Source organism: Melozone crissalis, unplaced genomic scaffold (genome assembly GCF_028551555.1).
Source record: "Melozone crissalis strain CALT ecotype California unplaced genomic scaffold, PUWL_Pcris_2 ptg000027l_1, whole genome shotgun sequence".
In the NCBI taxonomy this organism is placed as follows: domain Eukaryota; kingdom Metazoa; phylum Chordata; class Aves; order Passeriformes; family Passerellidae; genus Melozone; species Melozone crissalis.
Genome location: NW_026535805.1, coordinates 38,275,271 through 38,298,662, shown reverse-complemented (window position 1 = coordinate 38,298,662; position 23,392 = coordinate 38,275,271). Strand labels below are relative to the sequence as shown.

At 38.2% G+C, this 23,392-nt stretch overlaps 1 protein-coding gene across 1 annotated transcript in view; it reads left to right on the top strand.

Moving 5' to 3' along the window:
* Positions 1-22,920, top strand: part of ESR1 (estrogen receptor 1) — a 103,234-nt gene extending 80,314 nt beyond the window's left edge. The window contains 5 exon segments of the mRNA XM_054279812.1: positions 910-1,048; positions 12,901-13,034; positions 18,939-19,122; positions 20,744-20,955; positions 20,958-22,920. Of these exon segments, the coding sequence (XP_054135787.1) occupies positions 910-1,048; positions 12,901-13,034; positions 18,939-19,122; positions 20,744-20,955; positions 20,958-21,079 (791 nt within the window). The 3' untranslated portion in view covers positions 21,080-22,920.
* Positions 22,921-23,392: the final 472 nt, after the last annotated feature.

Genomic DNA, 23,392 nt, shown 5'->3' with positions numbered 1-23,392 from the left:
TTCAAGGAATAACTTACGCAAGATCTAATAAACCGTATGGTGCAATACATATTATTCTCCACTTCTGTTGTATTTCTGGATTGAAAAAAACATTAATGAAGAATGAGAATTTAAAAGAGACAATAATTCAATCTCTTGCCTGAAATGAACACAGCGAGGACCACTGTGATTATAGTTACATGTCTACCTTCACCATTATTCTTTCTTCTTAGTTTCTTGTAGTATGGTTATAAGCCATTTCTTGTTTGCATTCATTGTTTCTAAACAATGTTTAAATACAAAGTACTTACTTCCTCCATGTTCTATAGTCCACTAGGAATATAAACAGGTTGTTTCATCAGTGAATTCTGATTTCATAAATATCAGCATTTGCTCCATAGTTTGTTTGATATGCTCTTTGGTCCCTCTTCCACACACGTATCACACTTTCAGCAGAGTGAATTGTCATGAGTCTGTAAAACAGCATTCCACCAAGAGAGTTTGTCTGGGGTTAGCTGATTAGACATGTCACTTCATTTTATAGCAGGCATTTTTCCAGTTTGCCTCATGCCCCAGGCAGCGTGGTGCTGGAGCAGACAGATGCCCCTTTTTCTGCAGCGTGCACCTGGATTCCCATCCCCCTCACAACAGGCATGGGGATGGAGATGCTGTCCAGGCTCTTGCCCTGATTTCTGAGAAGAGTACAGCCAGGACAAAAACAGTAGGCTAGAAAGTTCTGACTGTTCTGACTGCAACTGGGAGCCCCAGTGGACAAAACTCAGCCCAAAATATGAAGAGAACAAATGTCAGTTTTATTGCTCTTTTTGGTTATCCGAAAGCTCTAAAGCACTTTTTAACCTAATTCTCTGAATAATGTTATTTCACTTACAAAATTGGAGTGTTTTTACTGTCTCCTGTTTATTCTTTCAGGATTTGTGGATTTAACACTCCATGATCAGGTCCATCTACTGGAATGTGCCTGGTTAGAGATACTGATGATCGGCTTAGTCTGGCGCTCCATGGAACACCCAGGAAAGCTTTTGTTTGCACCTAACCTGTTACTGGACAGGTCAGTCTGCATGTTGCTGTGAATTATTTGAGTTAACTTATTTCTGCTGCAATCAGATTAATTTTTAGCATGATATCATCTCACCAATACTACAATTTGACTGTACATCATGTGTCAAGCAGGCTTATGGTAGGTGACACTGGAAAACGAATGCTCAGGAATGTGATACTGGTCATTTATTGGACAAGTAACACACCTGAGATTCATCTGCTGCTTGAAGTGATTCCTTTCAAAGTCAGCAGTAAATTTCTCTTATAATCGCTGCTGTTTGTTGCAGAAGTAATTTAAATTAAAAAAGGAACACTATTCATTTAATTCAGATAGCTATTTTTGTTCATTTAAAATCCTCCTAGTTTTTCTTAGAATGGATTTTTCCAAGCAGCCAGACAAAATTTTGGAAGAAAATCTTCATAGAATCTCAAGTGTAGTTTTATTTATTTATAGAGAATATATGAAGCTTGGGGTTTTTTTTCCTCATGAAAACTGGAGACAAATATGTCAAACACATACTTGCTCCCTTCACTAAGCTTTTTTTTACTTGCTAATATGATAAGTATTTCTGAGAGAAAAAATATTCATCTGTGCTGTATGGCAATATCCTGGATTTTAGCTGGCAGACTTCATTTTAAAAGCAAGAAGACTGATAATTTAAAATATATTTTCTACTCTCTTGATATAAATTCAAGCTCTCTTTTCCTAGTCGTGTGAAAAGTTTCATGAAAAATTTCAATTAAATTTTCAGACAAAATTTCTTAGGATAGAGTAATCTTAGCTATTGGTGCCCCTTTTAGTTGAAGACTACTGCCCACACAGCAGAGCTGGCAGGGGAGAGCTGCTGTGCACAGAGGTCACTTCTTTGGCATCTTGGTCTAAACTGGAAGTGGCAGAAGAGCCAAACTGAGATGGAGTATTCAGAGAGGCAGCTAAGAGCTGGGCAAGCTCCTGACCTCATCAGGTAGCTGCCAGGGCAGAGGGGTGGCAACAGAATGTCAAGGGCAGTGCCCTCAGCTACTGCAGCTACCAGGGGGTGTAAATTAATCAAAATTCTCATTAGCAGAAAAATTTCTTATGATCAGCTTGCTCTGTTGACTGTGGGGTACTGAGTTTCCATGGTTGCATTCATGCAGTGTTAATCCTTTGATTCCCTGCCCTCTATTTGCACACATCCCCCCAGGACTTACTTTTAGCATTTTAGTAAAATACAAATGATAATACCTAACTGGATAAAGCGTAATATTTCCCAGTAACAGAGAAATGCTTATTGCCTTAGGAAAAATCTTATTCCACCTGTGTAAGCACAGTGATCTGTGAGCTATGGATCTAGAAGAGTATAAAATACATTCTTGTTTTAGGTACAGAAAATATCTGCTTGTCTAAATGTAAGTATAGTCTGCACAATAATTTTGAAATTTTGGTCTTCTTCAACTTAAAATCCACATGTTCTCAGTAAAATGGAGTTTAAGCAGTTGATTCACACAGTTTTAAGTCAACTGTTGGATTAAAGAAAACCATTGCATGCCACTAGAACCACATATTACTTCAGAGCTCTTTGTTTTCTAGATTTCAATTGAGACTGTAAAAATGTAGATCTATTACATCTTCTGATTTTCAAATAATAAGAAACATGTTTCTAAGTCATCGTATACTTGCCTCACTCCATTTGGTAGGGATATTTGCAGAAAGCAAAATAATAAATTACTTGACTCTGGGAAGTAGTGATATGCTAATCAGTTAAATAACTCTTAATTTACTTCTTAATTAGTACTAAAAATATTTTGATGTGGTAATTTGATTTGGGCAAATTGGCTTTTGAGAATGTTATAGAGCAAAAATCTGTTGTTTGTCAGGTTTCAGAGGGCAGGACAGGCACTGGTTCCAAGCCTGTTTCTCTCAATGAAGTCCTTCCACTGGATCAAATATTCATAGAACTGTGAAATGGTTTGGGTTGGAAGGGACCTTAAAGATCACTAGTGCCAGCCCCCCTTCCATGGGCAGGGACACCTTTCACTAGACCCCATTTCTCAGAGTCGCATCCAACACTTCTATATTTAGTGAAAACTCTCTATTGTTAATATAGAGTTTTACCACACTTTGTGTATGCCTCTAGATCTTTGTAATCATTCTGTTGCAGACATCCTCTCTGATCTGAGAACTCCTTTCATTTTAGCATTCAGGCTTATCCTGATTCTAACAGATTCTTTTTGTCAAGGACCTTCGATATAGGTAGTCGTTTGTATACATCTGTTCCTAAAGCTTAGGTCACACCAAATTTTATTATACAACTTTTCTTGCCCTTTGGCTAGATAAATACAGTCTTGTCTTGTTAACATCTATCTGAAATGTCATAAAAATAACCTTTCAGCTTTGCTGTTTTTTGAAAATAATGTGATCATTCTTCTCCCATCTCACTCCTCCTACTTGGGTCATATTAGACATATGCTTGTCTTGTCTCTGAAGATATTTGGAAACTGTCTTTTCTAATTCTATGCGAGTCAGCCAGTTACATTTTTAAATAATTACTTCTTCAACTTTCCTTTGCGACAATTCACACTTGGAAGACTTCTTGAAAAAATCTGTAAATCAGGCCTTAATTAATAATTCTATGTTGCTTTTAAAAATTTTTCTTTGCCTGTAAGAAAATAATTGCGCAACAATTAAGTTGACAGTATGTGTAGACTGCTGTCTTCTGTGTGGATGAATATGATTGCGTTATCTCTTTTTCTTCCCAGTCTGCATTGTAATTAGTGCATTTTGTGAGATAAAGCATCCTTTCTTATTCTGTTAATGCATTACCCAAATACTTGAGTCTTGGTTCAAAATTTTAGCAGTCTGCCAGTTATGTAGGACTAGTAGACTTTTACAGTGTACAACTGCTGCTATTAAAATGCTCAAATGACAATAATTATAGATTAGAAAAACAGGCTCAATCAGGAAATACAATGACAAACTCACAGTATTTACTGTACTTTAATGTACAGTACTTACTGAAATCAAATAATAAGTTCGAGATTTTATATTCTGTTTTTGAGAATTACTATATTGTATAAGGCAAATTCAGAAGTAAAGGCCTAGGTTTCTAGTAGGACAAACCAGATGTTTCCTGTCTGGAGGATTCCCAAGAAACTAGGCCCTAAAAATGTCATTAGAACAGGGTTGGAATTTGTCAGGCATGACAGTAGACTGTTTATAATTTTGAAGAAAATGTAATGTTTCTTCAGGAATAAGAAAGTTATTTAGTTTGAAAGGATTTGTTGCATTCAGATATCATGCTGATCCCAGGTTACTCAGAGCCTTGAAACATAATTATAAAGAAAATCAAGCTAGAAGTAGCTCACTTGAAACATTCATAGTTTCAGCAAAATGGGAAATGCAGTGCTGCATTTTAAAAAGGAAGCCGGGTGACCACAGCAAAGAAGCTGATGGGATGCCATTTAAAGAAGAGAATTGGCTGAAATTGAGTGAAAATGGCACAGTGATAAAGAGTCACTGTGAATTTTGTAAGAGGAAGCCACGAATACCATGATGTCCTTTAAGAAATTAACATGCAAGGAGATGATGGACATCTTGTTGAATTTCCAAAAAGTATTAAACAAGTTCCAAATTTTATGTAGACAAATGTGATGGAATGTACATAGGAGAATAATAATTCTGATCTTCCTAAACAGCATTCTGAGTTGATCTTTCCATCTCATTGTTACCAGCGATTAGTTCTATAGAACCAGCAGTTCTTTGATTGTCAGTAGTCAGAGACTGCAGCTTTCCTTCCCCCAGAGAATGTTTACAACAGGAATAATACAGAATAATAATATTATTCTGCATTATTCCTGTTGTAAACATGAAATAATACAGATAATCACCATTCCTCTGTTTAATTCTGTGCTTAGAAAACCGTGCCTTTCTGATTTTCTTTGTCTTGACAGTAACATTGAAAGAATTGGAGAGGTACCTAGAGATGTTGTACAGAAAATTAAATAGAGATACAAGCTTTGCTACAAAGACTAACTAAATGGACTGACTTCTCTGCCTGTGATACTCATTAGAAGAATGGGAACAAAGTAAAGATGATAGAATTTGTATAAAGTCATGAGCACATTGAGAAGATGTGTGGTAGTCCTACAGTTATTATCTCTTCCAGCCCAGCCCTGGAGGTAGTTACTTGAAACCAGCAGATGCAAATGCCTGTATGCTTAGCCCACAGCTAAATATACCTTTGGTATGAGACAGTATGGCTGTCTTCATGTTATTTTCTACTGTTATTTTCTTATCGTGGTTGTAAAAAATCTCTTGTAGCGAAAAAATCTGTCTAGGGACTTATAAAATTTCAGTTCAATACAGTCAGTATTTTGCTGTTTCTATCAGGTTTTTTGCTTCTTTTTATGGAGAAAGCTAATCTGTTTTTCAGGGTTCATTTTAATCTGGAAACTTACTTCTACTTTCAGTGCTTGATGGAGATTTTTATTCTCTAAAAATAGAAGAATTTATTTTTTACTGACTTTTGTATTGAGCAATGGCAGGAGACTGTGGATCTCTTTGAACTGCAACTAACACAAATAGCAAAAAACCTCACAGCATTCACTGTGTGACAGGGTAGCTGATCAATTTACTGCTTTCATGGTTCTTTTTCTGAACTTTTCTCACTATATCTGAAAAGAATCTTTTACATTCTTTATGTAAATATATTGGTAGAGATAAAATTAGATACAATAGAAGAGCATCAAGATGAAATCTGAGTATGTTTTTCTAGTCCCTCAACCTGTAAAATGTTCCAAATATCTGAGGACATCCCCCTTGTCTGTCACTTGAGTAAATGCATGACATTTCATGTGAAATTATGGATACATTAGTAACCCTTGATTTATTAGAAAAATTGAAGCAAAGTGATCCCAAGTGCTTGATTCAGAATGCTTCCTTAGTGACTTTCTGCTTGTATTTATTTCAAAAGGGAAAAGCCCATAAGCAACAAGTATATCCTAATTAGCCCTTCAAAATGGATTTGAAAAGCGATTGTACATTTACTTTTCCTCACAACTTTAATAGCAATAGTTTCCATCCAGAAAACCCAACTCAAAAAATCATCTTGTCATTAGGCTACTTGCTCGATAGAGCTGAATGGATTAACTTGTAGACAGTTAAGGAATCTCTTGAAATAATTAAATTTATCTTTCATTTTTCACTGTATGGTTTAATTTTGAGATGTATTATTATACTGCAAACCCTGTAGAATGAAAAAAAAATGATACTATTACAAGAGACAAAATTATAAAACTTATAAGAATGAAAAATTACTGTCTCTTTATTGTGAATCAGTTTTTACTGTCTTTTTGGGCAAAATTCAAAGACTACCCAATTCTGTAACTCAAGCAACTTAAATGTAACATAAGGACAATCTTCCAGAGTCTGGAGAAGTGCTGGGTAATGCTCAAAGTGATGAATTCTTAAAAAAAGATAAAAAAAGGAGGCCCCCTCTCATTATGATCTCCACATCTTCACAGTTTTCAGCTGATAGATTTCCTGGGGGACTTGTAGGCACAGAAAAGAAGTTTTCAAAGAAAATGAAATAATTCTGGGTTCAAGATAGTCCCTACACAAATTATGAGATTACTCGTTCATCTAGTAACCCTGACCTTGGAAGCTCAGGCCCCAGTTCTAGGTCACATTGTACTGTGATGCTGCTATTTCCAAAATCAAACTTTCTTTGCATTTCTGATATGGAGAGAATTTTTAAATGTTTTTTTGGCTTTATGGTGACTCATACTGAATATAAATTAAACTGAAAAAGGCCCTCCTGTAAATCAGAATAACTTTTCTTTGGCCAATTATTTTAGCTTTATTATTCCCAAATGGAGAGCCTTCACAATAATTTTCTAATCTAAATGTCTTAAATGTGACAAAAGCATAATTAGTTTTCTTAGAACTATCATAGCAGCATTTTGGGGATTTTTCCTACCTGGCATATTTGTAGACCCATTTCACATTATACTTTACAAAGAGAAAAATCTTTTAAAGGTACTTGGTAGCTAATTATCTCTGTGTTTCAGACCTGGTTAACCACTGCTCAAATGTGCAGAGTATTGCTCTTACCCTGTTTGCCTAGCTGGATGATCCTCTGGTCATAAAGTCAGGAAAGACCCTTGATTGGCCACCTGGCTCTGAGGGCAAGTGTAAAACGTGTGGGAGCCCAGGTGGTGCAGTCCATGGGAGCTGCTGAGGAGAAAGGGCTTGAGGCAGAATGGGCAGATCCTGCAGGGCAACAACTGATTGCATAGCTGATATCGATGGGCTGGATTCAACCTCCTTACCATGGAACCTGCTGTGAGGATCAACAATGTCTGGGAAGAGATGAGACACATGCCATGGACACATGATTCCCACAGACTGGCCAACATGGTGAAGGAGCTTTAAACCAGGATGGTGTGGACAGGAAAGACATAATAACAAAACCTATTAGTAGGAAACCTCCCTAAGCATGTGCATGCAGATAAATACAGAATTGGGTCCAGAACACCATGGTGGGGGAAAATCCATAAACTTTCTGAGAATTCAGCACAACTAGGTGCCCTCTGAGCCAGCAGACTGCCCTCCCAGACTGCCTTAGGAAAAGCTTTAGCAGCATCTGGAGGTGGGTGATGCTCTCTCACTGCTCAGACATGCTGTGGCAAATCGGGAGTGCTGTGTCCAGTTCTGAGTTACCCTACCCAAGACAGACAGGAACATACTGGACTGAGGCCAGTGACAGGCCACAAAGAGTGGACTGGAACAACTTTCATAACAAGGAGAATCTGAGAATACTCAGGTCTGATAAATATCTGATGGAGAGGGGAAGTAAAGAAGGCAGTGGAAGTTTCTTCTCAGTGACAGGACAAGAGGTTTTGGAGTCTCAGTCCTTGGAGATACTGAAAATCCAGCAATATATAGGCCTGAGCAGGGCCACTGAACTAGATTATTTCCAGATAATTCATGCAACATCAGCAGCTCTGATAACCTGTGACTAACTCTAGGTGAAAATAACTTCAAAATGGATATTTTTTTTCTCTTTTTTATTGATAAATGTGCTACTTCGTATTTATTGCATATGTTTTTCAATGATGACTTTTAAATATTGGACTAATTTTGTAAATTTTGAATATGTTTTAGCCAGGAATTGACCCAAATATTTGTTCTTAAGCTGATATTGAATAAGAAACAATGGGGTCTTAACAGCACGCTCTGGAATTGCAGGCTGTAATACCAGCCTTTGACTGTAGTCTGTGAAGTTCCCCAGGGTGTGTTAATTGAAAACCAGTATTCAGGGAGAAATGGGATGAGCAAAAGATGTTGCTACCTCTGAAGGCTTATGAACAAGTCAATTAAAAAATCCCCTAATCCCTAAACCAAAAACCACATGGAAAACAACAAAACAGAACTGCAGAACAAGACCTGCATATAATTAATCTGTCCCTTTCCGTAGCTCACACCTTCATGGCCACCTACCACTTATTGGTTGATTTGTGTGAAGGTGCAAGCTAGATTGCTGTGATCAAAACAACATTTTTTCCAAAGTAAAATGATATCTAACCTCCTGGATAATGACAGAAGAAAAAGCATTTCTCTTTATCAGCAGGATTCACATCTGACACTTTGATTTACTTTTCGCTTGGTAGTTTCTGCTTTTCTCTTTGATTCCTGCTCTTTTCAGATTGGTTTTTTTTTTTTTCCTAGAGCTTTGGAGTTATTTTTTTTTCAGATTTTAATTTTTTTCCTGCTTACTTTTCCCCAGACTTTTTCCACAATTCCTTGGTGTTACTGATTAAATGCAGGATGGTCTGAAGAAAAATTTCTCTACTGATAACAATTTTCTCATCTTTTAATGACTGATAAAGCACAGCATTGAGAAAAGGTGGAATGCTCTGTTAGTTAACTAGCCCTATAATACCTGTCTGGCAGTATTTAAGGCATCCAAGTAGATGTTCTTGATTTGGTCTTAAATCCTTGCAGATGGAGCTTTCCTGACATCCCACCTCCTTAAGCTGCTTTAGTGCATTGCTTCACATAGGAGTAGAAAGCTTCTACCAATGTCTATTAATAGATCTAGTTTATATAGAATACATTAATGTATATAAAGATCCTCTCTTGTTTGGAAGTCTGTGCACAGAATTACTGTTCTTCTGTGTCAGAGCATGGGCACTTGAGTTAAATATGTGAATGCCCTCCTGTCTAACTGGGAATGTGAATGTTATCCTTGCAGTTTTCCTCTCTCCATTTCCTAACCTACCTTTAGGCTTATGAGCACATCCAAGCCTTATTTAGAGGCTTCATCATGAAGTTACTAAGTCTACTTTTGAAGCTGAAATTCCCTGTCCTAGCCTTGTGCATCCCATCTGTTCTTGGCAGTCCCTTTTCATCAAGTGAAGTACCATGGTAGAAGAAGACAGAGATAACAAACACAGTCAGACTTTGCTTTGGTGGTGCATCTGTCTTTAGCATTTCCCTTTGAATTAAAAGTTTGATGAGAACATCCATTGAGTCCTTGAGTCCCTCTTCCCTTCACCCAAGCACTCATCATTATTAATGTTTACTTGATCTTGTGTTTCTGTTAAAGGTATTCCTGCTGTCTAGGTTTTTCCCAAGACGGTAATAAAATTTAGATTCTTACTCCTACATACAGTGGAATAGCCCTGGTACTGATACCACTATCCCTGGTAGCACGGGCATTAGAGGGAGGGAAGCCATTATCCTCCTTTTATGTGGCACTCATTACCTGGAATATCAAATCCAGTTATTACAGGAAATATATTAATAAACATCAGTAAACATAGTGGAGAGCCACCAAGGCCAGACCCCATGCCTTGTGGCAGGAAGAATTGGATTTTTTCAGCCTGGAGGAGAAAGGGCTTTTAAGTCTGCATAACCTACAGTCTACAAGGAGGTTGTCAAGGCTCTTTATTGAAATGCCTGATGGGAGATTGAGAAATGGGAGTAATAAAATGAAGCAGAGAAGGTTTTGACTGGATGTAGGGGAGGCAAAAAACATGATGACTAAAGTAATTAAGCTGAGAGAGGTTGTGCAGTCTCCAGCCTTGGAGATTTTCAAGACCAGCATTGCATAAGTGAGCTGACCCTGCTTTGAGAGGGAGGCTGGGCTAAAGTCATTCTGAATTGCCCTCTGGCCTGGATGGTGCTGTGATTCTATAGACCTACTAAAGTTAATACACACAGTACCTTTATGCAGCCACTTAAGACCTTTAATTAAAATGATTTAATTTTCCTAAACATTCCCCAATAGCCAAATTTAAAGGATTCTTCTGAGAATACACTGTGATGCTGTGCAGTGAACAAGCTTTTGTTGTCTTCTCTTCAGTAAGATGAGAGCACACAAAGACAACAGCAAGATGCTAGGAAAAAGATAATTGTTGAACCTATTGCTAATTTGTCTTTCAGGAAAATCTTCTCTAGGCTTTCCCAGATAGGCTTCCCTATCAACATAACACATAACTGTGAAGATGTGATGGTATTATCAGCTTATGTTAGAAAGTTAGAAGGCAATTCAGGAGAACCAGAGATTCCAGTTCCAGATAGTTTCTTGTTGATTCACAAATAAAATAATTGCTGTAGCCTAAATAATAATAAAAAAATTAATAGAACCCTATATAGCAAAGATACTTGGCTCCTGCAGTTCCCATTGATGTCAATAGAGTTGGATCTGCTTTCTACCTCTGAAAATAAAGCAGAAATTTCTAGGCCATTCCATGGACTCATGAATACCTAAGCCTGGGTATATAACATCACCTAAAGTACATTACCTGAAGAGGTACTCTTTTCTCTTTTTTTTTTTTTTTTTTTTTTTTTCCCCATTATGGAGTACCCTGGTCTTTCACACACACAGCAGATAGCAAAACAAAAGAGATTGGGAACAATTTAGAATCTCTTAAATTTACATAGTTTTTATTAATCCTCTATCATGCGAGTTCAGTTGACGGGAAAGAGGCACACATGTTGGTTTAAGCACATGGAATATGTGTTGCTTGCTGGATTAGGGATTTTTGTCCAGAGGTCATACTTGTCAGCAAGAGAATCATGATTGGAATATTGATTATGTAAACTACAGTCTATTGAACTGTTTTTCTAGGAGGTTTGGAATAATTCTTACTTGCTATCAAAATGTCTGTCTCAGGAGGAGCCATAAGGCATGTTAAATAGTCTGAGTTTACAAATAACTTCCTGTTTCTTTTTTTTCCTCTGATGGTAGACATGCAAATTTTGCAATTTGTTCAGACTGTGTCATATTTTGAAAAGCTTTGAATGCTGGCTGCAGTAATTTTGTAGATTCTAGGAATGAAATAAATATCTCAGGCATGAAAATGTATTATTTTCTTTTTAATATGGGTCCATATTAATATGAAATAACTATCTCAGTCAGGCATGAAAATGTATATTTTTCTTTTTAATATGGGTCCATTTTTTGATCCACAGAAGCTTTTTCTTTCTGCAAAATCCTGAAATACTAAATTCTTAAACAAACTTTTTTTTGGGCATTATTTAAGTTTATGCAAAACTATTAAAGGATTCTAGTCCTCTGTGCTAAACTCTACAGAGAGGAAATTAATCTTTCTATAGTTGTGTGCAAATATATTGTATCAGAAGCATTGGAACTTGTCCTGACAACTTGGAGAGTGCAAAGGTGTTTCTCAGTCTGCAGTCAGAAGGGAAGATGTCTTCTTTGTCTGAGGCTCTGGTGTGGGTTCAGACATCAGCTACAGGTTCTCAACAGCACATCTGTGTTAAGACCTGAGGCAGGTATCTCTGTCTGGGCAGGTTTCTTGTGACAGTGAACTTAGGACATGCTCAATCTTTTTCATGTTATAAATCAGTCTGTTAATTTGAAATTTCTTTTGCATTTTCCTGCAATTATCTTCTTAATTTTGTTGATGAAAGCCATATCTAAAAAGTATTATATTTCTAAACAGCAGATTGGATCATTCATTAAGTCTTACATATTAAAATTTCACTCAGGAAGGCCTAATAGAAGTAAAAGTAGGTAGTTCTTGTAAAGGGTAGCAATGAAAATGACCAAAAGATCTGCAGACTAAATTTTCACAAGAAATAATTACAATCTGCATTAATTCTTCAGCTGCAGGTTGAGTGTGCAAGATGAGAATTAGTGAGTGGGAATGCCTTGCACTGTGAGCAGAAGGAGATGGCTAATTGCCATTACTAATGAACACTTTGAGATGTTCCAAACTTCAGCTTTGTTTAATGCTGCAATGTAAAAAGCTACTCGATATATGGACTGAACTGATAGTTTTAATCAGTCATACAGACATGATTTTGGCCTCTTAGGTCCTTCCTGAGTTCATGAATAAGCTTGTTCTTTAAGGAGAGATTATGTTGACACTGAACATGGAGAGAAGTGTGTTGGAACATTAAAGGTTGCTAGGGCAGCTAGAACCAAGTGCAAATGGTTAGGGAGGGAGAATTGTAAAGAATTTACATTAAAGAGAAAAAAAGAAAAGAAGGAGGAAGCAAAGTAATAAAAGCAGAACACATACACACAAATCAAAATGTAGTTTTAAACAAATCTTTTCCTCAAATATAAGGATTTGGTTGAGTCAATTTAAAATGTTCCACCACAGTAATGTGATGAGTTCCTGAAACTGATTTTTTTTGGAAACACAGTAGTTTATTGATTTTACTTAGAACACTGAGAACAGTGCTTTTGTGATCATACATATATCAGATGTGCCCAGAGTAGGAAGTCACATACTTGCTGATGAGCTGATGAAATCAAGTTGGAGGGTATTGGTCCAAGGGGATGAAAAACTCCTGGCATCATCAGGTTAAAACTGAATGTCTCCCCATTGATGGTATTCACACAGGAATCAAGGGAAATGTGTAGAGGGCATGGTGGAAATTTTTGACATGCTGCTGGCTACTGCTGCTCGGTTTCGCATGATGAACCTTCAAGGGGAGGAATTCGTGTGCCTTAAGTCCATCATCCTGCTCAATTCTGGTAAGTTGTGTGCTTTGCTGTCACTTGGGTAATTGTGGCTGCTTCTGCATGTGGTTGAACACTGCTTGCTGCCCTTAATGGCATTTTCATTTTGAGACAGCAGCATTGGAAAGGAGTTTTCAACACAGATGCAGGCAGGACCTCCAGGCAGGGATGAGCGCAGTCGAATCTGGTGATGTAGATGAGGCCCAGAAAATGGATGCAGTGAGCAGGTGACACATTGTGTGCAGCTGGTGTGGAGAGTGGTCAGAGGAGTGCTTTGAACTAGATGTTGCCTGGTCTTAAAACTCTGCTTACAAGACACTGAAGTAGCTGGAACCACACACATGGCGCCCAAAGGCAGTGCTTAACTGCAGTGCTCAGGTGATGGCAAAATAAAAGGAAATAAAAATGTGATTGAGTTTATCATGGTTTAGTTTATATTATATTATAGGCATCTAAAACTGATGTAATCACTTTCCACTTCCTTTATAGTTTTTGGCTATAAATCTCATCCTGAGGTACACTTCACAAATAGATGACTCTATAACAAGTGTCAGGTTATGATGATTTGAATTTTACATGAGATGATTGAAAAAGCAAATTTAACTTGAAACTTGTGACAGAAGACTTCTGTTGCACACCAGAGGACTCTTTTCTGTTTGAAATGAAAAAAAAAAACCCTCCAGAAAATTTGTTTTTATATGCAGAAATGAGACCCATGGTATTCTCATAGAAATGATAGACATCTAAAATAATAATGTAGGCACCAAACTAAAAAACTTTAGAGAAAATTCCCTGCTAAGCTGTTACCTGGTGACTAAAGATGCCAGAGTTCCCCAATGCTGAGGATTTACTCACTTGTAAAGTTTTTCCTGTTGCCTTTGAACTTGTGGATGGTACCACCCTCTAGAGAAAACAGATGTGGACAGCTCTGTTTCCTTTTTAACCAGTTGTCTAACAGATCACTTGCCCAAATTGCAGGAAAAAGAAATTTAGGATATTGACATCAAAGGCTAACTGTAAACACAGCAGATGTTGCTTTATTGATCAGTCACTTTTCTTTATGGAAGCTTGGATGTTGTCTCCTCAAAGTCCAAGCAAAATTATGTATTTATACAATTTAATACAAAATGCTTTATGTATGTTTTATGAGATATGAATGTGGTTCAGGTTTTGTTGTGGTTGTAACCAATTGCCAAAAAGTAACATTTTAGGAAAGCAAGTGGCATATTAGGAATGAAGGGCTATTGCCTTACCTTAATTGCCAGGATAAGACAATTCTAATTACTGTTTGGCATTTTATTTTCCTTTTATTGCCCTGATAATTATAACAGAATATTTCCTAGAGTTAAATATTCTTCCTGGGAAGTAATGCTCCTCCAGAATTTTAGCTAATATATTCAAAGCTAATATATTTAAACTTCTTAAATAAATCTAGAACATATAATTGATTTATAAAAATTTTGAATTTCAGTTAGAAACAATGGAAGTGGAGGTTTGAATAAAAAAAATTAGATGTTCATGTCTTGAACATGAAAAATTTAAGTCATGCTCTTGAGAAATTTTGTGCCTATTTGTATTTAGTATTGATTCATAAAACAAAATATTTTATTTCGACAAAGCCCTGCCAGGCATCACTAGCTATTCTTCATAAGCACATCTCACTGTGTTAATGAGATTTTTTCATTACAAGACTCCCCTAAGGAAAAACTGTTAAAAAAAAAAGAAAAAAATATATGTAGCAAGTGAAGTCAGTGGTAATCAGAGGCAGATTTCCTTCTTCATATAAGAGAGATGGGACAACTGTAAACTCAATGTGTGTATGGCCACAGAATGTATGTCTATATTGGATGTCATTAACTTTATGCATAAAGGTACATTTCAGTATTTGTATTCCTACAGCAAACTACTTTCATAACTAGACAGTGGGAATGTGGATACAAGTTTCTGACTATCAGACTCTCGTGATGCTCAAATTAAGAGGAATTAGACTGCAATACAGAGATAAGTAGCATAATTTGGAATATGTGTAAGAGTTGTGTAAGTGTTTGGCATAGATGCTCTAAAATGTCTTCTGGAGTTGCTTTACTTCACAGAAGTACTAAAGAACTATTACTAAAGAATCAGCAGATAAACACACAGTCAATTTTTGGCTTATTATGCTGTCTGCATTATATATGCATGTGATTAAACCAGCAGATCTCAAAATGGTTTAAACAAGTGGATTAATTAAACAAATAGGACTGATTATGCTGCATCTTGTGTTTAAAAGCAGTCCGCATTTGCATTCTAAATCGTTGTGTGGATTTAATTCAGTGAGTGTACACAAACATTTCTTTATTAAATCCTTGGACATCTGGAAGTCTCTTCACATGAAGTAGTGTTGTTTATTGCCTTTGTTGGACATTTCTAGTTTTGCAACATGTTGCAAGGCTGTTTAATATCTTTACACTCCTTTTCCATGTGGTTTTGGACAGAACACAATTTTCGTTTTTATTTTTTTTTTAGATTTGCTCAGTGCATGTAGAAAGGATGGAAGTTTTTTTTTGTAAACCAAGGTAGATGCTTATGCTACTACCACAGTTTTCCTGACATATTAAGGCGACAACATGTCTGTAACAACAAGGACATAATTGTGTCCATCTAAATAGCCAACCTAAAAGTCCCCCTCTAAAGCTGCAGCAATAAATCTTTTGACTAAAAAGCAAAGTAGTGTTTTCAAAAACCACATTCAGCTGTTACTTAACTTTGGAAAATAAATACTAGAATCATGAAAGGGCAACATGATGCCAGATGTTTTACTTTTGAGTGTATCAGAGAAGAGGAATTTGTGGATGGTACCACCCTATGCTATGTGGCAAAGCAACAGGCTTTCATTTTACACATGACGATGTAGGTCACATCTGCCTTAGAAGCCGATTAACCTAATTAGTTAGCTGGTTAGTCCACAGAGCTGGAAAGATTTTGTTGATTTGATGAATACAGGAGACCTCCTGATACATTGTTCCACGTGACTGTTTGTTATTCTTTTCTCCTGGTGTTTTTCCATTCCTGATAAATTGTGCTTATTTATTTCTTTATTTCGGGGGCTGGATGATTCCAGGAGTGCATGGTACAGAGATGAATGTCCTCATACCTCAGCCTGTCTTGCTACAGCTTCACAGCAATTGTGTGTAGTGGAATATTACAGAGCAATTGGATGTTGCTCTGTGAGCCTGAACTCTAAATGCAAAAAAAGACTTTAAACTTGGTTTTATTGTGACTGAAAAGATTTTGAGGACATTTGCTTCTACAGTTAAATGCAGCAAATATATAATTATATATGGTGAGAGATATAAAATTCTATCGGTGTATGCCAAGTGCTGGCATGGTAGCACTGCAGCCCCCGAAGGATCCTGTTCTGGTATGTGTTATGGGTGTGAACCAACAGGCTTTGCTTGCTTGTGGGGTGGTGCTTTCTCTGTTATTGTGCCTGTTAGGTTTTACAACACTGACCTACAGAAAGAGCTGGAAATCAACCTGGTAGCTATTGAATTTAGGCTTAGAAAGGCCTTGGAGACTGTTAAATTTCACTTTGCTAAGGCAATTTTCTGTACCCTCATTTGAAAGCTCTGCTTGGATGTGTATGAGTGTGTGATAGCCAGCATTTTTTTTTTGGGCAATTTCTGGTCAATGGCCTGGGGCAGGAGCAATCATTGTGAGGGTGTAGAAAGGAAAACTAAACATAATTTTTCTTGGCAGTTATTGACTGGCAGTTGCCTGAATTCTCTACAGTTATTGGGGAGTGCTTTTGTGATTTACAGTTTTTAATAGCTTCTAGACTAGACCTAGGTGAGAAAAAAAATCCTCCTAAATATTACTTTCTTTTACTAGTTTCAGTAATATGAAGCTATGGGGTATTGCTGCAAGAGCACAATAGTTTCCTGTGGCTGAAGCAAACTTCTCTGGAGGCACTGTGCATTTATGAGATTAATATTTCCTTCTAATGGATTGTGCTCTGCCAGTGATATTTAAGAATCTTGCCCCTACAGTATGTGTTAAGCTATCAAACCTTGTATTGTCAATAGGCGTACGTGAGGGTGTTCAGAATCAGGTGAAAAATGTTCAGCTGAGAAAAGCCCAAGGACCAGTTTCTGTTTGTGAATTTCAGTAAAAATAATAATAATAGCTATGAAAAGCCATGTGAGAAAAGAGGCCACTGTACTATTTATCTATATCAAATTTGAAGCAGTACCCATTACCAAAATTAAGCACTCTGACTGATAATTTTCAGAAGTTGTACTATGTTGGAGTTATCCTTTTAAAACAGTTTTCTTGCTTACTCTTTCCCAGAGACACTCACATTCACAAACACATTTACATTTCTTTTTAGCAGAGAGATAAAAAAACCATAAAAACTACTTGTAGGTTACAGTAGTTCTAGGTGTCAGTTCCTTGAAGTACCCAGATGATGTGAGGAGATGAAGGAGGCCAAGATGTTAAAAAAACCTCAACTCCCTGACTGCTCAGATGCACAGCAAAGTATCTTCACATCCAGTAGTAGCCCCAAGGCTGCAAACAATAAAAACAAGCTATACCATAAATATCTGACAAGCTATAGCATATATGTCTGTCTGTGTGTGCATACTAGTGTCTGAATGTCTTTTATTCTTAATAGTTTAATAACTGCATTCCATGTTCTGCTATATATGCTGCTTTAAAGAACAGAAAAACAAAAAATTATTCCAGAAACCATTTTTTTCCCAAGGACAAAATCCAGATCTCTTCTCTGCTCTGTAAGCTGATGCAGAAGGGCCAAAGCATAGGATTTGTCAAGTCTGTTACAGACACAAGACAATGAACACTCTATGATGCAGCCAGTTTGATTGTATTCCTGTATGCACATCTTAAACCTCTGGAGCCTCAGGTCTGGATTATGGCAAAATGACCTGTTTAGAGTTATTGGTTCAGTCCAAAAGATTTAAAAACTGATGCTGAATGCAACAACTCTCTTTTGGCAGCACAGTGTTGTTGTGACCTGACTGATATTGGCTGTGTGTTGTTGTCCAGAAAAAAATCAAGATAAAACAGCCCAAAATAGTTTAGACTTTTCCATTTTGAAAGCTGATGTGCTTCATGCTCTCAAGATTTACTAGCAGCAAAAACTCTTATGCCTGGATTAGAGACTCTTGTAGGTGATGTAGAGGGGCTGTTGGAGAGGGAGTTTTAAGGTGTTTTGTCTTCTGGAAAAATTTTTATCTGATCCAAACCTTCAGGCTGCTCACTTTCAGCAGTAAGCTATTCAAGACAGCTAAATTTGCACAAGCTGATTTGGACACTGTTTTTAAAGCGGAGTCAGCTTTTCAGGTGAAGGAGCACACCTTTCAAGGCTTTTGCTTGGTTGGAAGAGTTTTGTTGAGGCAAACATCCATTAAAAACCCCTGGTTTTGTTTGCATGTTTTGTGGTAACATTTTTCAGTTCTAAACTGTCTAGAAAAATCACTAAAAATCAAATATTAAACAACAGGGGAAATGGCAAAAGCTGCTGAAAGCTTGGGTTGGTTGGTCGGTAAATATTCCAGAGCTCTCAAGGGGAACAGCGTCTCCTCAAGGTTTCAGAGCCAAGTGACCAGGAAAAGAGCACAGCCCACAGATAGGACTAGCTGCAGGTGTCACCCAGCACCTGGTACAGACCTTGGTGAGACCCAGGCAGGAAAGTGGCATTGTCTTCCTCCTCCTGCTTTTCCCATAGTGCCCAAATCCATGCTCCAGGGTCATTCAGAGCAGCGACATGGCTGCCAAGCAAGAGAGCTGGCACACAGTCAGATCCTGTGGCTTAACACAGCTTAAGAGGCAGCACAGGGCATACCTTGGGCAACTCTGAGTCCACCAAAGTAATTTTTGTCTGTGGTTTGTTTCTTTTCTTTCTGCCTCCTACTCTAGGTGTGTACACTTTTCTTTCCAGCACCTTGAAATCTCTGGAAGAGAAAGACTATATTCACCGTGTCCTGGACAAAATCACAGATACTCTGATCCACTTAATGGCTAAGTCAGGTCTTTCTCTGCAGCAGCAACACAGACGACTGGCTCAGCTCCTCCTTATCCTCTCTCACATCAGACACATGAGGTGAGAGCAAGCACACAGTCAGCACCTCTGTACTGGGCGCACGCAACAGAGGTGTCACAAATGCACATACACGCTTCTCCTTCATGGATGGGAGGGCAAACTCTGTGAGGGGCTGTTACCAAAAAGAAAAGGAAAAAAATTCCATATGCAAATATTTACCCCATTTATCCCTTCTAGTTGTCTTTTCCTCTGCCTTTTGTTTGATCATGCTGATAGTTTGATAGAAAGGAGTATCTGCTTTTTAATCTTGTGTGTCTTGTATCATAGAATGGCCTGGTTTGGAAGGGAACTTAAAGATGATCTAGTTCCAACCCTCCAGATATGGGCATGGATGCCTTCCAGTTAGACCAGGTTGTTCAGAGCCCTGTCCAAGCTGGCCTTGAGCACTTCCAGGGATGGGAGACCCATATTTTTTCTGGACAACCTCTTCTAGTGCATCACAACTCTCAGTACAGAATTTCTTCCTAGCACCTCATCTAGACCTGCCCTCCTTCCGTTTGAAGCCACCCTGCCTTGTCCTGTCAGTGCATGCCCCTGTAAAAAGTCCCTCTCCAGCTCTCTTCTCGGCGCCCTTCAGGTACTGGAAGGCTTGTGTAAGGAGCCTTCTCTTCTCCATGCTGAACAACTCCAGTTGTTCAACAACAACTCCAGTTCTCTAAGCTTTTCCTCATAGGAGAGGTGCTCCAGCCCTTGCATCACCTTCATGGCCCTGCTCTGAACCTGTTCTAACAGGTCTAAGTTTTTCTCAGGGTGAGGACCCCAGACCTGGACACAGGTGTATGGAAAGCACTGAGTAGAATATTAATGTAGGAGTAGCCTAGCTCTGCAAACTTTAGTCTCCTATAAGATTTAATAAAACTCTCACTTCTGTGCAGCCACTTCTCACAAGTGTCATGATTGCAATTCACTTTAGAAAAGAGATTTAGGATTATTATGTGAATTGTATGGATGAGGATAAATGCAGCACTACTAAATTCCAGTCTAGAGGACCATTCCTTTTGCTAATCAGAGGTGAGCTGCCTGACACACTATTAGTAATTGCAGCAAATGATTCTCCCAAATTATGTTTTAAGATAACTGCTCAGTGGATGAGGTGTTAGGAGGATAAATTTCTACGAAGATACGCTATAGATTTTATTATTATGAAACCACAGGAAGTGTTGCTACACAGATTTTAATTTTCATTATTTCAGCTAATGAAATGTAAATTAAATGCCACATCTTAGCTACTAAAGCTGAAACATGCAGATTTTACCTCCTGAACTGATACACAGATCTTTGAGGGAAAGTCAGGGGATGTGATTTTTTTCACTTGTGTCATTTTATAGAGTTTCTTTGTTCTTGGGTTAATGAACCTTTTTTCCCCCCCTCTAAAAAGAATTTGTACAATTAAGGAAATTCTAGAGGTATAGCAGCCTGCAACATTCTTGACTACATCTGTCTGCAAAATTCTTTCAAGGTGCTCCTGTCTGCTTAACTGTAGCAAATGTGTACAGCAAATGCACAGCTAATTTGTTTAGTACAAGACAGGATTTATATGAACACAGCAAATATTATTAGCTGGTGGCTTCCTCACCCCATAGCATATTTGGGAAGTAACTTTTTTCATCACAACCCACAGCAACAAAGGAATGGAGCACCTGTACAACATGAAGTGTAAGAACGTAGTTCCACTCTACGATCTCTTGCTGGAGATGCTGGACGCTCACCGGCTGCACGCGCCAGCAGCCAGGAGTGCTGCACCCGTGGAGGAGGAGAACAGAGGCCAGCTGACAACTGCATCAGCTTCATCTCATTCCTTGCAGTCTTTCTATGTAAGCAGCAAAGAAGAGGAGAATATGCAGAATACAATATAAATGGGAGTCAGCATATACAGTGGTATGGGAAACCCAGCAGTGTTCTACCTAGCTCATGCTTCATTTCATCTACAGTGCCACCTTTGAAAACACTCCAGTGACAACAGACACCGGCATTTTCCATATGAGTGTTTGTCAAGCGCTTGCCTAAATTGATTGCTTATCCTAAATGGAAGACATTTCATTACCATGGATAGCCAGGAAGGATTTTCTGGCAAACTTGATTTAAAATTTGCAGTGTTTTAATTTAATTTTGCATCTTATTTGGGTAACTAAGTCCTCATCTGAAGCATACATTCATTTTGCTATAAATTGATAGGCCATACCACCCGTGCATATTGGTATCTTCATCAGTGGTGGTCTTTGTTAATATCCATCCAAAATCCTGAGCTCACTTAGTCCTTTATTTGCTTGAAACTTTGAAACAGTTTGGTAGAGATTCTGGATGACTTTTTGGGCAGTGTAAAGAGAAAGTTGACTGGCATCTTAGTGTGCCATAGGGAAGCTGCACTGTGAGAGACTGCCTTCGTGAGTAAGATTCCTGCCTCTTCCTACAGTATAAAGGAACTGCTGTCTGAGAATTATAGTATTTTACCTTGCTGGCTTACATCACCAGACAACTCCCTTTCAACCTCATTCTGACCAAACTTTTAGGTACCTTTACCATATCCTCCAGATGAATTGCTTTGCATGCATGCTATTTTGTCTGATCCTAGAAAGCTAAATAGTTTTGTTGCCCAAGAGTGTAAATCCAGGGCAACATGGCAAACAGTGATAACATAGAGAATTACTCTTGAATCAGACCAGATGATTACAAAAATCATCAGGTCTTTTAAAAAGGTCTTTACACACATGCAGGATCCAGCACTATTTACAAAAAATCCCTCCCCTATCCTGTGCTTTGTTGTGCTACAAAGCAAGGGGTGAGGATGCTAGTGTGAGACTGGCACGGAAGGATGGGATGATCCCATCCCACTCAGCAGAGTGTGGTGTAACTGTGTGTGGGAGGGCTAATATCGCAGTCAGAGCAGCAGGTTTTTCCTTGCCTTGGCATTCTTTGGCTCTTGTTGTGGCATGCTTCAAAATCACACTGTTAAGTGCCAGCTCACCTGTGACACCAACACTAGGCAATGAGCCTCGCACATGGTGCAGACTTTGGGACTGCATGTCCAAAAAGATGAATCTTTCTCCATGCATGTCTGTAGCTCCTAAGGATATTCATAAGGATCAGTTTGATTCTTCAGACCAACTGTAAATATACAAAAGGTCTACTGACATCAAGAGTTTCAACAAGACGCAAAAGAAACTGAAGAACTCCACATGATATGCTATCCAAATTAGGAGTTGGTGCTGCTGTTTGACTGGCTCTGTGCTAGAAAACTAAATGTCAGGGAACTTTGCTGGGTACTGGAATGAGATTATTACATATGCCAGGGTTATTTTACTAATGTAATGATAAACTTTGCCTGTGCTATCTGCACTTCTGACTTACAGGTGCAGACTGGGAGTTAGCATGGGCCAGGGACTATTCCAACAGCTGGTTGGAAGAAACCACCCTACCAGTGAGGCTGTTTTCCTAGCACATGTGTAGGCTGCTCCATAGCAGCTGGCAACAGTGCTAGTGAAATGGTTCAGGGATGTTTTTACTATAGTTGAAACCTTTATGTTGATTGGAATATCCCGTAGAAACTCAATATAGGAAACAGTGCAAGTAATGCCATACAGGAGTGCCTATGTCTAATCCCTGTCACACAGGCAGAGTCTGTGTGCAGTGAGATCAAGTTTCACAGCAGTTGTGAAGGCAGCAAGGCATAGGACAGGTTTGTGCTTCAAGTCAAGCATTCAGTTCTTTAGTGAATGTACATAATGGTGTCTATAATAGTTTAATGTACATATCTGAGGATATGAGCAGTTTGAAAGCCTAAAGCTACATGCTACCAATGTTTGAAAAATGCAAGCCTAAACATGTGAAGCGATCACCGTAAGTTCATAGGCCTTTTCTTGATGCATATTATGATTATGGTGTCATTTTTTTCTGAATGTGCTGAAGATTTTGTCTTTTTGTGTGTTCAGTAAAAGCATGTGTGTGTGTGTATGTGTGTGTGTGTGTGAGCGCTTATTTGGTACCTAAGGGCTTTTTGAAGGCTCCTAAATGTCATGAAAGAAAATGGAAATTTGGGGTTTTTTTAGTGGCTGGTTTTCATATGTGTTAGAAAAACCATGAGTTCGCTGAAATGAGTGCAGGCTAAGATCTGAATGGAGCACAGGAATCCCTGTAGTTAAATTCATGTGCTTACACCGTCATCATTTACTTGTAACTTAGTGTGCATTAGAGCTGCTCTTTAAATACTGTCTGTACGTGCAACTTGTTGTCTAGGCTAGAACACACAGATCAAGCTCATAAGCTGGAAAAC